This window comes from Mastomys coucha, unplaced genomic scaffold (genome assembly GCF_008632895.1).
Source record: "Mastomys coucha isolate ucsf_1 unplaced genomic scaffold, UCSF_Mcou_1 pScaffold9, whole genome shotgun sequence".
NCBI lineage: Eukaryota > Metazoa > Chordata > Mammalia > Rodentia > Muridae > Mastomys > Mastomys coucha.
Genome location: NW_022196915.1, coordinates 39,169,124 through 39,183,560, shown reverse-complemented (window position 1 = coordinate 39,183,560; position 14,437 = coordinate 39,169,124). Strand labels below are relative to the sequence as shown.

The window sequence follows — 14,437 nt, the reverse complement described above, 5'->3', positions numbered from 1 at the left end:
GGACATAGTTCTACCGGAGGACCCAGCTATACCACTCCTGGGCATATACCCAAAAGATACTCCAACATTTAAGAAGGACACATGCTCCACCATGTTCATAGCATCCTTATTTATAATACCAAGAACCTGGAAACAACCCAGATGTCCCTCAACAGAGGAGTGGATACAGAAATTGTGGTACATCTACACAATGGAGTACTACTCAGCTATTAAAAACAATAAATTTATGAAATGCTTAGGGAAATGGATGGATCTGCAGAATATCACCCTGAGTGAGGCAACCTAATCACAAAAGAACAAACACGCTAAGCACTCTTTGATAAGTGGTTATTAGCCCAGAAGTTTGGAATACAGGAAGAACAACCCACAAACCACCAGGAATTCAAGAAGAAGGAAGACCAAATGGTGGACATTGCATTCCTTCGTAAAAGGAGGAACCAAATACCCATGGAAGGAATTGCAGAGATTAACTGTGGAACAGAGACTGAAGGAAGGGCAAGACAGCCTAAATGTAGCTATCTCCTGAGAGGCTCTGACAGTACCTGACTAATACAGATGTAGAGGCTCACAGACATCTATTGATCTGAGTACAGGGTCCCCAGTGAAGGAGTTAGAGAAAGGACCAATGGAGCTGAGGGGTTTGCAGCCCCTTAGGACGAACAACAATATGAACTAACTACTACCCTCAGAGTTCCCAGGCTCTCAACCACCAACTAAGGACTGCACATGGAGGGGTCTGATTGTTCTGGCAGCATGTGTAGAGGATTGCAAATTCAATCATCAATAGGAGGAGAGGACCTCGGTCTTGTGAAGTTTCTGTGACCCAGTGTAGGGGAATGCCAGGGCCAGAAAGTGGGAGAGGGCGGGGTGGCAGGCATGGGGAAGTGGGAGGCAACAGGCGTTTGTTTTTGTTGTTTTTGTTTGTTTCTTTGTTTTTTGGAGGGGAAACTAAGAATGGAGAAATTTACATGTAAATAAAGAAAATATCTAATAAAAAATGCAAAAAAAAAAAAAAACGAATTCCAAATAGACTGGACTAGAAAAGAATTTCCTCCCTCCACATAATAGTCAAAACACCAAGTGCGAAAAGGAAAAGAATATTAAAAGAAGTGAGGGAAAAAGGTCAAGTAACATATAAAGGCAGGCCTATCAGAATTACACCAGATTTCTTGCAAGAGTCCATGAAAGCCAGAATATCATGGGTTGATCTAATACAGACCTTAAGAGAACACAAATGCCAGCCCAGGCTACTATTCCCTGCAAAACTCTCAATTACCATAGATGGAGAAACCAAAGTATTCCATGGCAAACCCAAATTTACACAATATATTTCCACAAATCCAGCCCTTCAAAGAGTAATAAATGGAAAACTACAATACAAGGAGTGAAACCACATCTGAGAAAAAGCAAAAAAGTAATTTTCCAACAAAACTAAAGAAGATAGCCACATGAACAGATTTCCAACTCTAACAACAAAAATAACAGGAAGCAACAACTATCTTTCCTTAATATCTATTAATATCAATGAACTCAATTCCTCAATAAAAATACATAGACTATCATACTGGGTACGTAAACAGGATTCAACATTTTGTTGCATACAGGAAACCCACCTCAGTGACAAAGACAGATACCACCTCAGAATAAAAGGCTGGAAAACAATTCTCCAAGCCAATGGCCCCAAGAAAAAAGGTGGAGTAGCCATTCTAATATTGAATAAAATCGACTTTCACCTAAAGTGATCAAAAAAGATAATGAGAGACACTTCATATTGATAAAAGGTATGATCTACCAAGAGGAACTTTCAGTTCTGAACCTCTATGCTCCAAATGCAAGGGTGTCTACATTCATACAAGAAACTTTACTAAAGCTCAAAGCACACGTTGCACTGTGCACAATATTAGTGGGAGATTTCAACACCCCACTCTCTGCAGTGGTCAGATCATGGAAACAGAAACTAAACAGAGACATGATGAGACTAACAGAAGATATGAAACAGATAGATTTAACAGATATTTATAGAACTTTTTCTCCTAAAAACAAAAGGATATACCTTCTTCTCAGCACCTCATTATACCTTCTCCAAATTGGTCACAGATCTGGCCTTAACAGATACAAGAAGATTGAAATATTTCCTTGCATCCTATCAGATCATTATGGACTAAGGTTGCTCATCAATAACAACATAAACAATAGAATTCCCATATACACGTGGAAGCTTAACAACACACTACTCAATGATAACTTTGTCAAGGAAAAAAGAAAGAATGAAATTAAAGACTTTCTAGAGTTTAATGAAAATGAAGCCACAACATATCCAAATTTATGGGACACAATGAAAGCAGTCCTAATTAAAAAACAAAAACAAAAAAACAAAAAAAAAAAACTCATAGCTTAAAGTGCCTCCAAAAAGAAACTTGAGAGAGCATATACCAGCAATTTGACAGTACATCTGAAAACTCCAGAACAAAAAGAAGCAAATTTGTCCAAGAGGAGTCAAAGGCAGGAAATAAACTCAGGTCTGAAATCAACCAAATAGGAAAAAAAAAAAGAATTATGCAAAGAATCAATCAAACCAGGAGCTGGTTCTGTGAGAAAATCAACAAAATAGATAAACCATTAGCCCGACTAACTAGAAGGCACAGAGGCAATTTCCTAATTAACAAGATCAGAAATGAAAAGGGAGACATAACAACAGACACTGAGGAAATCCAAAAAATCATGAGAGCCTACTAAAAAAGCCTATACTCAAAAAAAACTGGAAAACTTGGATGAAATGGACAATTTTCTAGTCAGATACCAGGTACCAAAGTTAAATCAAGATCAGATCAACAATCTAAACAGTCCCATATCTGCTAATGAAATAGAAACAGTCATTAATAGTCTCCCAACCAGAAAAAAGCCCAGGAACAGATAGGTTTAGTGCAGAATTTGATCAGACCTTCAGAAAGACCTAATACCAATACTCCTCAAACTATGCCACAAAATAGAAACAGAAGGTACTCTACCCAATTCGTTCTATGAAGTCACAATTACTCTTATACCAAAACTACACAAAAACCTAACAAAGAAAGAAAACTTCAGACTGATTTCCCTTATAAATATTGATGCAAAAATACTCAATAAAATTCTTGCAAACTGGATCCAAGAACACATCAAAAACGATCATCCATCATGATCAAGTAGGCTTCATCCTAGGGATACAGGGATGGATCAATATTCAGAAATCCATCAATTTAATTCAATATATAAACAAACTCAAAGAAAAAAATCATATGATCATCTCATTAGAGGCTGAGCAATCATTTGATAAAATCCAACATCCCTTCATGATAAAAGTCTTGGAAAGATCAGGAATTTAAGGCCCATATTTAAACATAGTAAAAAGCAATATACCACAGACCAGTAGCCAACATCAAACTAAATGGAAAGAAATTTGAAGCAATCCCACTAAAATCAGGGACTAGACAAGGCTGCCCACTCTCTCCCTACCTATTCAATATTGTGCTTGAAGTCCCAGACAGAGGAATTAGACAACAAAAGGAGATCAAAGGTATATGAATTTGAAGGAAGAAGTCAAATTATTACTATTAGCTGATGATATGATTGTATATTTAAGTGACCCCAAAAATTCCACCAGAGAGCTCCTAAACCTCATAATCTTCAGCAAAGTAGCTGCATATAAAATTAACTCAAGCAAGTCAGGCCTTCCTCTACACAAAGGATAAACAATCTGAGAAAGAAATTAGGGAAATAACACCCTTCACATTAGTCACAAATACTATAAAATACATTGGTGTTACTCTAACTATGTAAGTAAAAGATCTGTTTGACAAAAACTTCAAGTCTCTGAAGAAGGAAATTGAAGTTCTCAGAAGATGGAAAGATCTCCCATGCTTGTGAATGGGTAGAATTAATATAGTAAAAATGGCCAAACCTGCCAAAAGCAATCTACAGATTCAATGTAATCTCCATCAATATTCCAACTCAATTCTTCATAGACTTAGAAAGAGCAATTTGCAAATTCATCTGGAATAACAAAAAAATCCAGGATAGGCAAAACTATTCTCAACAATAAGGAACCTCTGGTAGAATCACCATCCCAGACCTTAAGTGGTACTACAAAGCAAATGTGATAAAAAAAAACTTCACGATATTGGTACAGCGTCAGGCAGGTAGATCAATGGAATAGAATTGAAGACTCAGCAATGAACCCACAAACCTATGGCCACTTGATCTTTGACAAAGGAACTAAAATCATACAGTGGAAAAAAGACATAATTTTCAGCACATGGTGCTGGCTCAACTGGCAGTTAGCATGTAGAAGAATGCTAATTGATCCATTCTATCTCCTTGTACAAAGCTCAAGTCCAAGTGGATCAAGGACCTCCACATCAAACCAGATACACTCAAACTAATAGGAAAAAGAGTAGGGAAGAGCCTCGAGCACAAAGGCACAGAGGAAAATTTCCTGAACAGAACACCAATAGCTTATGCTCTAATATCAAGAATCAAAAAATGGGACTTCATAAATATGCAAAGTTTCTATAAGGCAAAAGACACTGTCAATAGGACAAAATGGCAACCAACAAATTAGGAAAAGATATTTACCAATCCTATATCTGATAGAGGGCTAATATGCAATAAATACAAGGAACTCAAGAAGTTAGACTCCAGAGAAACAAATTACCCTATTTAAAAAATGGGGTATAGAGCTAAAAAATGAATTCTCAACTGAGGAATACCAAATGGCTGAGAAGCACCTAAAGAAATGTTCAACATCCTTAGTCATCAGGGAAATGCAAAACAAAACAACCCTGAGATTCCAACTCACACCAGTCAGAATGGCTAGGATAAAAACTCAGGTGACAGCAGGTGCTGGCAGGGTTGTAAAGAAAGTGTGACACTCCTTCATTGTTGGTGGAATTGCAAGCTGGTACAATCACTCTAGAAATCAGTTTGGTGGTTTCTCTTGAAATTGGACATAGTACTACCAGAGGACCTAGCTATACAACTCCTGGGCATATATTCAGAAGATTCTCCAACATGTAATAAGGACACATGCTCCACTATGTTCATAGCAGCCATATTTATAATAGCCAGAAACTGGAAACAACACAGTTGTCCCTCAACAGAAGAATGGATACAGAATATGTGGTACATCTACACAATGGAGTACTGCTCAGCTATTAAAAACAACGAAGTCATGAAATTCTTGGGGAAGTGGATGGACCCAGAGAGTATCATCCTGAGTGAGGTAACCCAATCACAAGAGAACACACATGTTATGCACTCTCTGATAAGTGGATATTAGCCTAGAAGTTTGGAATACACAAAGTACAAACCACAAACCATAAGAAAATCAAGAAGAAGGAAGACCAAAGTGAAGATACATTGTTCCTTCTTAAATGGGGGAACAAAATACCCATGGAAGGAGTTGTAGAGGCTAACTATGGAGCAGAGACTAAAAGAAGGACAATTCAGAGACTGCTCCACCTGGGAATCCTTCCCATATTCAATCATCAAATCCGGACACTATTGTGGATGTCAACAAGTGCTGGATGACAAGAAGCTGAGATCACTGTCTCCTGAGAGGCTCTGACAGTACCTGACTAATACAGAAGTAGAGGCTCACAGCCATCCATTGGACTGAGTACAGGGTCCCCAATGAAGAAGCTAGAGAAAGGACCTAAGGAGCTGAAGGGTTTGCAGCCCCCTAGGAGGAAAAACAATATGAACTAACTAGTACCTTCAGAGCTCCCAGGGACTAAAACTCCATCCAAAGAGTACACATGGTGGAACTCATTGCTCCAGCAGCATACATATAGCAGAGTATGGCCAAGCAGGTGATCAATGGGAGGAGAGGACCTGGGTCCTGTGAAGGTTCTATGCCCCAGTGTAGGGGAATGCCAGAGCCAGTAAGCAGGAGGGGGTTGGATGATGATCAGGGGAAGGGGGAGGGAACAGGAAATTATTTTAATTTTTTATTTTTTATTTTATTTGTTTTTTCTTATTTTATTTTTTTCTGCTTTTTTTTTGAGGGAACCTGGGAAAGGAGATATTGTAAATAAGAAAACATCTAATAAAAAATTTTAAAAAAGAGTAAAGGGATAATGATCAGGAAAGGAAGAGTTAACACATTAGTAATGTTAAGTGGACCTCCTGTGGGGCAAGACCTAAGCAGGGATGCACAAGTTCCTGATCTTTTTTAAATGGAAGGAATGGACAAAAACAAGCAGAAATTGAATGAATGAGACCAGTCTTGGCAAGACTGTTCATGTTTTATCAACATGAATCATTTGACTACTAATGATGGACAGGCACAGTAGACTGGAATGTCCCAGATACCAGCGATAATATTTATTCCCTGACATCCATCCTTTTGTGTGGCTCTTACTATATTATATGAAGACTTCATTCTCTAGTCTTTCCTTTAAATAGATAAGATAAATTGTTAAGACAAAAGACATGGAGTGTAAGAAAAATTATATATATTATTCAGAACTCATTGATACCCGAAGGAATATATCTTGACCTAACATAAAGCTGATGCTTTGGAATCCAAGTAGTGATCTTAGATTATGAGTTGCATGTTGTATACAGGGAACAGTCCAAAGGAGGAAACCAGTCACTACCTCATGCTTTACTCCTAGACACATTTATATTTCATTACTGTGAAGAATAACAGCATATTTTGTAAAAGGCATTATTAATTTTTTGAGTTAGGTTTGTTATCTCTGAAAATAAATCTAAGTAAATTGGTGAGAAATGAGGATTTAAATGAACAATCAAGTCATACAGACAAGTTTTGATGGTATAAAACCATATGGAAGCAAATCAACAATTTTAGTGGTATGAACATGGGAATAAAAACTTGATGTTCAATTATGCTATATCATAGGGTCAAAAGACATACCAAATTGAGGTCAAAGTCAGGTATATCTTTATATAGTGTATTTTTACTATATTCTTTCATTTTTATGACAGCTTGGCTAAAACGATCTATTGCATGAGCCAAAAGATACACAGCTTGTTTGACATTGTTTGTGATTCTTAGCTGCGATGTATCCAGATAGGTATTTTTCAGATCCTCCAGCTTCTCCTCTCCAGTGCAGAGCTGATCAGACATGTCATACAATCTGTCTTCTTTACCAGTCATATTTACTCTGTGGTCCACATTGTAAGGCACACTGCTGTTAGGCCACGTACAATTAAAAGCAGTCTGCCAGAATTCAATGGTCAAGACATCATTTGGATCCTTGCTAGGGTGTACATCATAAAGAAATTCTTTTAATCCTGGTATAACACTTCTCGGTATTGCAAATCCAATAGTTCCACCAAAATAGGGAAAATACTCAGGCTTTGCAATGAGAGCTGAAGTAATCCAGGCTTCACTGGCTATCCATGTCCTGTCAGTTATGTTATGATGAATCACTTCCAGCACAAAGGGGCTGAGATCAATGTCAGTTGCATAAAGGACAATGACTTTAGCAGTGGAACTCTTTACAGCATCAACAGCTATTTGCATTTTCTCATTGGAGTAGACTTTTGGAATGGTTTCAGAGAAAGCAATACAGAGGTTGGTACTCTCCACTTTTTCCCTAATTGATTTTACTCCTTGTTTTCCATAATCATCATCAGATGCAATAGTACCTATCCAGACCCAACCAAAGTGTCTAATCAGAGTCACAATGGCCTCAGACTGGAACTTATCACTTGGTATTGTGCGAAAAAAGGTGATAAATTCTTTTTTGCTACTAAAAATTGAGGAGGAAGAAGCATATCCCACCTAAAATTGAAAATATTTATAATTATTGGATAGCAAGAGCCAACATTTAAATGAAAATGATATCTTCTGAGTTTTTGAGAGGAAGGTAAACAGGGATCCATTTGCCATCACATCCTTCTGTAGAAAATGACTTTCTTTTTGATCTTCTACTTACTGGGTGATGATGAGGACATTTCTGACAATACTTTGGTTGCTCTATCAACAAAAAGGTTTCAGGGCTGCCAATTGCTAAGATAAAGACACTTAGTATCACTAGTTTACATGGGTGGGACCTCAGCAGTGTTTAGAAGGTCTCTTGTACTTTCCTCCATCGTCCTGGACATTTTTCACTACCCTGAGTCAGGATATTCAGTCTCTTCATCTGGTTTAGCATCTCCTGTACAGAGATGATTTGCTGAGTCCAAGTCTCATCTGCACAGTCACACAACTTTGTCTCCTTGTGCTCTCCCTGTCTTACCTCTGATGACTTAATTCTCTTATGCTATTCCTTCTCTCTGACCATTTCCTGCTGTCAAAAGTCCTGAATATGTAGGTCCTAAAACTTGTCTTGAGTGACATGAAAGAATGTAGTAAGCACTACAATCAGAAGAATAAACACTTTTGTCTTATAAAGTAACCAGAAACTCTCTTTTTATGGCACATTGTTAGATAAATTCAAAGCATGCCTTACTTACTTCATCAGTAGTCCTCATTTACTCTTAGCATTTAGGGAGACCTAGGCATGGAGGTCAGGCCAGCACATATTTCTGACACTTTTTCTTGTATCTTTGCTGTAACGTACCCTGTAAGTGGTAACATGTACCTTAAATATTTTACCTTCTCTTCAATCCAGTCTCATGCTCTTAAGGTATCACTTCCAGAGCGATGTTCTATAACTCTCAAGGTCCTTCATTTATTATTCCCATATTCTATTTTTCTCTCTCATTTTTATCTTCTTATTGTACCTTCTAATATTAATTTTCCTTTCTAACCTACAAACATCAGATTCATTGAAACTATTTTGTTGGAATGAACCTCTTCAAGAAAGAGCAATATCAGATTTCTGAGATCTAGTGAATTATTTATCATATAAAATCTTGTTGCTTTGACCTCCTGAATATTTGTTTCATCAAGAAAATTTAATTTCATGATTACATATAATTTTTAGCTTCCTAATATCAATATGTTAAACTGAAATTTTATTTTATTCTTTTTTTTCTAGAGTTACTAAAAAACCTTATGAATAAGTATATTTAAAGGTTTCTAGACTATTTTGAGCTCATTAGGGTTTAGAGAAGACAGACCTCATAGCTTCTGCAGTTTGAATGAGCCATATGAAGCCCACCTCTAAAAATTATGCCAAGTCACCCACCTTTCCTTGCTTTCTTTTCCACAATACTTTCCTATTCTTCCCACTTACATTTTGAGCTCTCTAAATTAAATAATGTATTTGATTGGCATTTCAGTAATTAGTCCAGCATTTGTCTACAACAAAACTGTCCCTAGATTTTTTCTGGAGTGTCATAAAAGAAAAGTAAAGAAAGGAAGGGAGAAAGAGAGAGAGAAGGAAAGGAAGGAAGGAAGGAAGGAAGGAAGGAAGGAAGAAAGGAAGGAAGGAAGAAAAAGAGGAAATAAGGAACAAAAGATAATAGTGGGGAATATAGGATGGATTGAAGTAAGGTGAGTGAAACCTACCATTATATAAGGATCACAAATAATCTTGCTGATCATTCTTATCAATATATCCTGAGACTTTACAGACACAGGCTTTGAAATAATTCTACAACTTTTTATTTTCCTAATAATTAATGCTTTGCAACTACTTATTCTTGAATTTACATATGTCACTCTCTCTTGGTTTAAAATAAACTATTAAGTTAGTCAAAAGGAAATCCCAATCTCACTTCAGCACATCAGTGTGATGATTTTTCTTATGGCTTTCAAGGATCAACAGAGACCCAAAGAAAAACCTGTGTCTTATTCCAGCCACTGATCTACTACCAAGTATTTATGGGTCACCTCTTCCCTGCTCCATATAGTGCTCTAGGCCTAGTGACCATGTTAGTCAATGAAAGCATGAAGCAGTTTGAGCAATTTCAAGTGCCTTCTAAATAGGCAGTGATTCACATTTCCAAGGCTTGGTTGAACAGAGTAACTGGGAGAACCTGGCCCCATTCTGTCTTTTTGTAGCTCAGTGTAGCATCTTTGGACCTCACAGTTATTTGCAATAATTTCTATATGTTCTTTGTATTTCTCCCTTTCCTTTTTCGTTCTGATCTTTTTGAGACAGAATTTTCTTTTGCAACAGTCCTGATTGTCTTGGCACTCACTTTGTAGAACAGGCTGGCTTTGAGTGCATAGAGATTCTCCTGCCTATACATTCCAAGTTCTGGAATTAAGGGCCTGTGCTACCCCTGGTGGCACAGTGTTTGTATTTCTTTCTAAGCACTTAGCACACTCTTACAAGATACCTGAGGTACTTGATAACGCTCTAGAATTCTTGAAGCAGCAACTGACATAGTTGTTCCTCCTCCTCCAATAACTCCAACTAGATATTTTCCAGTGCTGTTTCTCCAGTTAGGCTTGTATTCATCCTGCCCTGTTAGAAACACAGAAGATGACTCCATGGTTTTGATGGTGGAGAAACAGTTGTCAAATATCTGGTAGCCCAGAGTGTGATTAGGCAAAATATCCTTTCTCTCATTAATCTCTTTGATAGTGTGGATCATGGTTTTCATCCAGCGGAAACCTCGGAAATTAAACCTGGAAAGGGAAAACATTTGTGAGCCAGTGGCCACTAAGTGAGTTAGGAAAGGGGAAGCTTTTCAGGGAAGAAACTTCAGCTAAGTGAGTGGTTACAGAATTTGCTGACAGAACAACAGGTGCCTCACATTTATGTATGTGTCAAAGTTTTAAGACTTTGTTAGTGGTTTATATTTTTGTACTATATAATTTTTCATGCTACTACATTTGGAAATTTCTTGTTATTTCTTTTCAAAATTGTCCTTCTACTGACAATTTTCTTAACCACTCACACCTAACAATCTCTTAGAACAGGCTTTCTTACTTCATTAAATGTCCCTGGAAACATAATTATTCTCTTATGCTGGACCTTTTTCTTTCTGGATATTAATTATAACAATAAAAATATTTTTAATACATTAACTATTGTGGCAGAAGTTATTGAAATTAGCATTTAAATTTCTGCATTCTATGCTTCAGTTACAAAATACAACTTACTTTGTGATATGTTTAGCTGAGGATGTCTTCTTGCTGTTGTCATGTAAAAACATAAGTATCAGTCTACTACTTTTTGTTTGTCATTTGTTACAAAGGAATATATTGCCCCTGTAGCACATCACCATTTTGTTTTCAAGGCCTTCTATGTAGAACCACACTAAAATCTCCCTTTTCTTGTTCCCCTTTTCACCTGAATACTAAGCATACTTTAGCAAAATGCAAAACAGTTATGTGAATAACTGTTTTCTTGCTATGCTCTGTAGCTAGCTGTACTATTTAATTTGATATCTCTAGTTTAAAAAATACTGTAACCTGGGCGGTGGTGGCATACATCTTTAATCCCAGCACTTGGGAGGCAGAGGCAGGCAGATTTCTGAGTTCGAGGCCAGACTGGTCTACAGAGTGAGCACCAAGACAGCCAAGGCTACACAGAGAAACCCTGTCTCGAAGAACCAAAAAAAAAAAAAAAAAATACTGTAACTTAAGTACCTAAAAGTAATTTAGGTGTTTACTATTAACAATTTGCATTTTCCTTCCTGTCTTTGTACATGCACATTCTGTTATATGTGGAGAAGAATTGTCAACGGTAAGTGTCTTCCCCAGTCTCTCTCCACCTTATTTTAAAATACCGGGTTCTTCATTGATCCTGTATCTTGATTTGGCTATACCAGGCTTCCAGGAATCATTATTAGTCTTCTTGTTTCTGCTTAGTGAGCATTTTGGTAGCACATCGTCACCACACCAAGCTGATTTTGGGTAGGTCTAGGGCCTTTAACTCAGGTTCTATTTCTTGCAAGGCAAGAACTTTATGAAATGAGCCATCTCCCCAAACCAGTCTATCTAACTTCTGTTTTGGTTTAGGTTTGCTTTTCCTTTAATATTTAGCTATTGAATTCCCCTGGTGTTACATACTATAAATGCAGTAATGGAGAACCTATCTTCTGTTACTTTATCCAGAAAGTGTTGATCTCTGTAAGCAAGAAGGAGAATAAAGCAAAGTTTATATATGTGTATACACAAATACACACACACACATATATGAATATATATATATATATATATATATATATATATATATGGCGTGAAAAGCAGTCTGTGTACTAAATTAAGTGAGGCTTAATTCCAGTGACTCAGTGGGAGTTTCTACAAGGGACAGAACAATAAAGGCTACACTTCCAGAAACAGATAGATGATTCCATGAGCCCTCCAACTCCAATAGCCTGTGCTATCAATGACCTAGACAATGCCCCATGCTCACAGTTTTCTGGCTGGACTCTACACTCAGTCATCTAACCACAGCCTAGTATGCCCTGCCCCACAGACAGATACCCCAGCCCCACAGACAGATTGTCCAGCTCACCAAATAAGGGATGGCTTCCCTCTCCCCTCTCTCATCCCTACTCTTCTCTTTCTCTTCTTCTCTTCCCTCCCCTTTGACTTCTTTATCTTTACTTTCTCCTCCTTCCTTCCCTCTCTCTATGCCAGCTATGTGGAGATGGCCAACCCCTACTCTCCTATCACTTCTCTATCCTTTCTATAATCAAACAAAATACAACCATGCATTGCCTCCTTTCAACTAGATATGCCATGTAGGCACAGAGCTTGCAGCCATGAGACCAGACAAACTTGCTTGCACCTGCCATGCCTGATCCACTGGACAGCCAATTCCTGCCCCTGCCTGTTCTCTCCATTCCTGCCCCTGCCCGCTCTCTCCCTTCAGCCTCAGGGTGTACTGATCTGCTCCAGGTCCCCCAGTTCATTCTCAGCACCTCTGCGGTGTCCACCATCACCTGCATTCCCAAGGAGCTAGAACCTGTGACTCCCTCAGCTGTTCTCTTCTGCTCTCTGAGGACTGGGATGCAGATACCCATCCAGCAGCACAGCTGAGTGTGCAAACACACACTCGAGCCCACACTCAGAGTATTAGACCTCTGGCAGGACTCAAGTCATTTTTTTCAACTCTCTTTCATATCCCCACAGCCCAGCTGCACACTCATGCTGATGTAGCAGGGCAGTGGAATGCATTGCATGGTGCTGGGTTCACCACCTGTGGCATAGAGGTAGAGTGCACCAAGGCCATGGTAGATAGCACTGCATCTGACATATATAAACAAACAAAAAAAAAAAACGGGATGAGAATAGATGTAAGAGCATCTTACATGTAAGAGCATCTGTAAAACATGTGACCAGACCCTTCTTCCCCCTGGATTCAGTGTGATAGGATGTACATAGTCCTGCAGTGACTTGAGGTTCTTGGATTCTTTTTGAAATTAAAATAACACCAGATGTCTCTTAAACCCTTGCCAAAGCAAAGCAGATGTAGAGTCCCACAGCCATTAGTCTGAGTACTTGAAAATGTGTGGAAGAGGAGGACGAAATAATTGATGAACCTTGAGGGTATATGGATTCCACAAGAAGAACAACACAATTAACTAACCTTGACACCTGGGTGGTCCTATACATCGAACGACCAACCAAAGTACATTCAAGGTCTGGACCTGGGCACAATGTAGCAGACATACAGTTTGGACTTCATGATGGTCTCCCAAGACTTGGACCAGGGGCTGACCCTGACTCTGTTACCTGCCTGTGGATCCAGTTCCCTTAACTGAGATGCCTTGTGTCAGTCATGCAGTGACTTGAAGTGGAAAGGTGGGTTATTATCTAGGGTTGCATAGCTCCACAGTCTAAGAGCTGAAAAAGATAAGTAGTGGGGGAGAAAGCTAATGAGGGGAATTCTGGGAGAAGAGGATTCCTGGTAACTCAATAGATAGATAAGTAGATAGATGATAGATAGATAGATAGATAGATAGATAGATAGATAGATAGATAGATAACACACATAGTATTAAGACAGATTTCATTTCAAGATCTACAAAATATCTGTTTTGAGCCTATAATTATATTTTTCCATTATTCAAGGAAATAATTAGTTCTTCCCAAAGGAAAAAAGTTATCTGCCCGAAACATGGTATTTACAATATTGGAAAAACTGAAATAATATTCAGTATCCAGTGATAGTTTCTCAACCATATGAGAACATTTTCTACTTTCAAAAATCATCAAATAGAGAGATGATACAGTAGTGTGAATAGAACGAGTATTGAAATGAGCAGTAGGCCTCTTACTATGATTAAAACTAGCCAGGGGAGCCGCAGGGCAGCAGGGACACGATCCTATCAGCTTCCGAGTGACAGAGGGGGTTCAGCGTCCTCCTCTGCCCCTTCCCTGCAAGTGGATCGCCTAACTCCAGAGAGCACATTAAGCCAGAGACCCGGGCAGGATCCCCTGTTGTCTCTCGGGTGAGGTTCTGAGACTGGAGCAGCCAGCCCTGAGGCGCCTTAGGCCAGAGATCCGGGCAGGATTCGCCATTTTCTCTCTGGTGAGTTTCTGAGACCTGAGCAGCCAGCCGGGAGCCACAGGCCCCAC

General features: G+C 38.5%; 1 protein-coding gene across 1 annotated transcript in view; it reads right to left on the bottom strand.

Annotated features, from left to right (window-relative positions):
* Window positions 1-14,437, bottom strand: part of LOC116084285 (vomeronasal type-2 receptor 1-like) — a 44,777-nt gene that overhangs the window by 20,084 nt on the left and 10,256 nt on the right. Inside the window, exons 2-3 of the mRNA XM_031361143.1 lie at window positions 10,240-10,531; window positions 6,917-7,789 (exon numbers count right to left, since the gene is read on the bottom strand). Coding sequence (XP_031217003.1) covers window positions 6,917-7,789; window positions 10,240-10,531 — 1,165 coding nt within the window. The remainder of the gene's footprint in view (window positions 1-6,916; window positions 7,790-10,239; window positions 10,532-14,437) is intronic.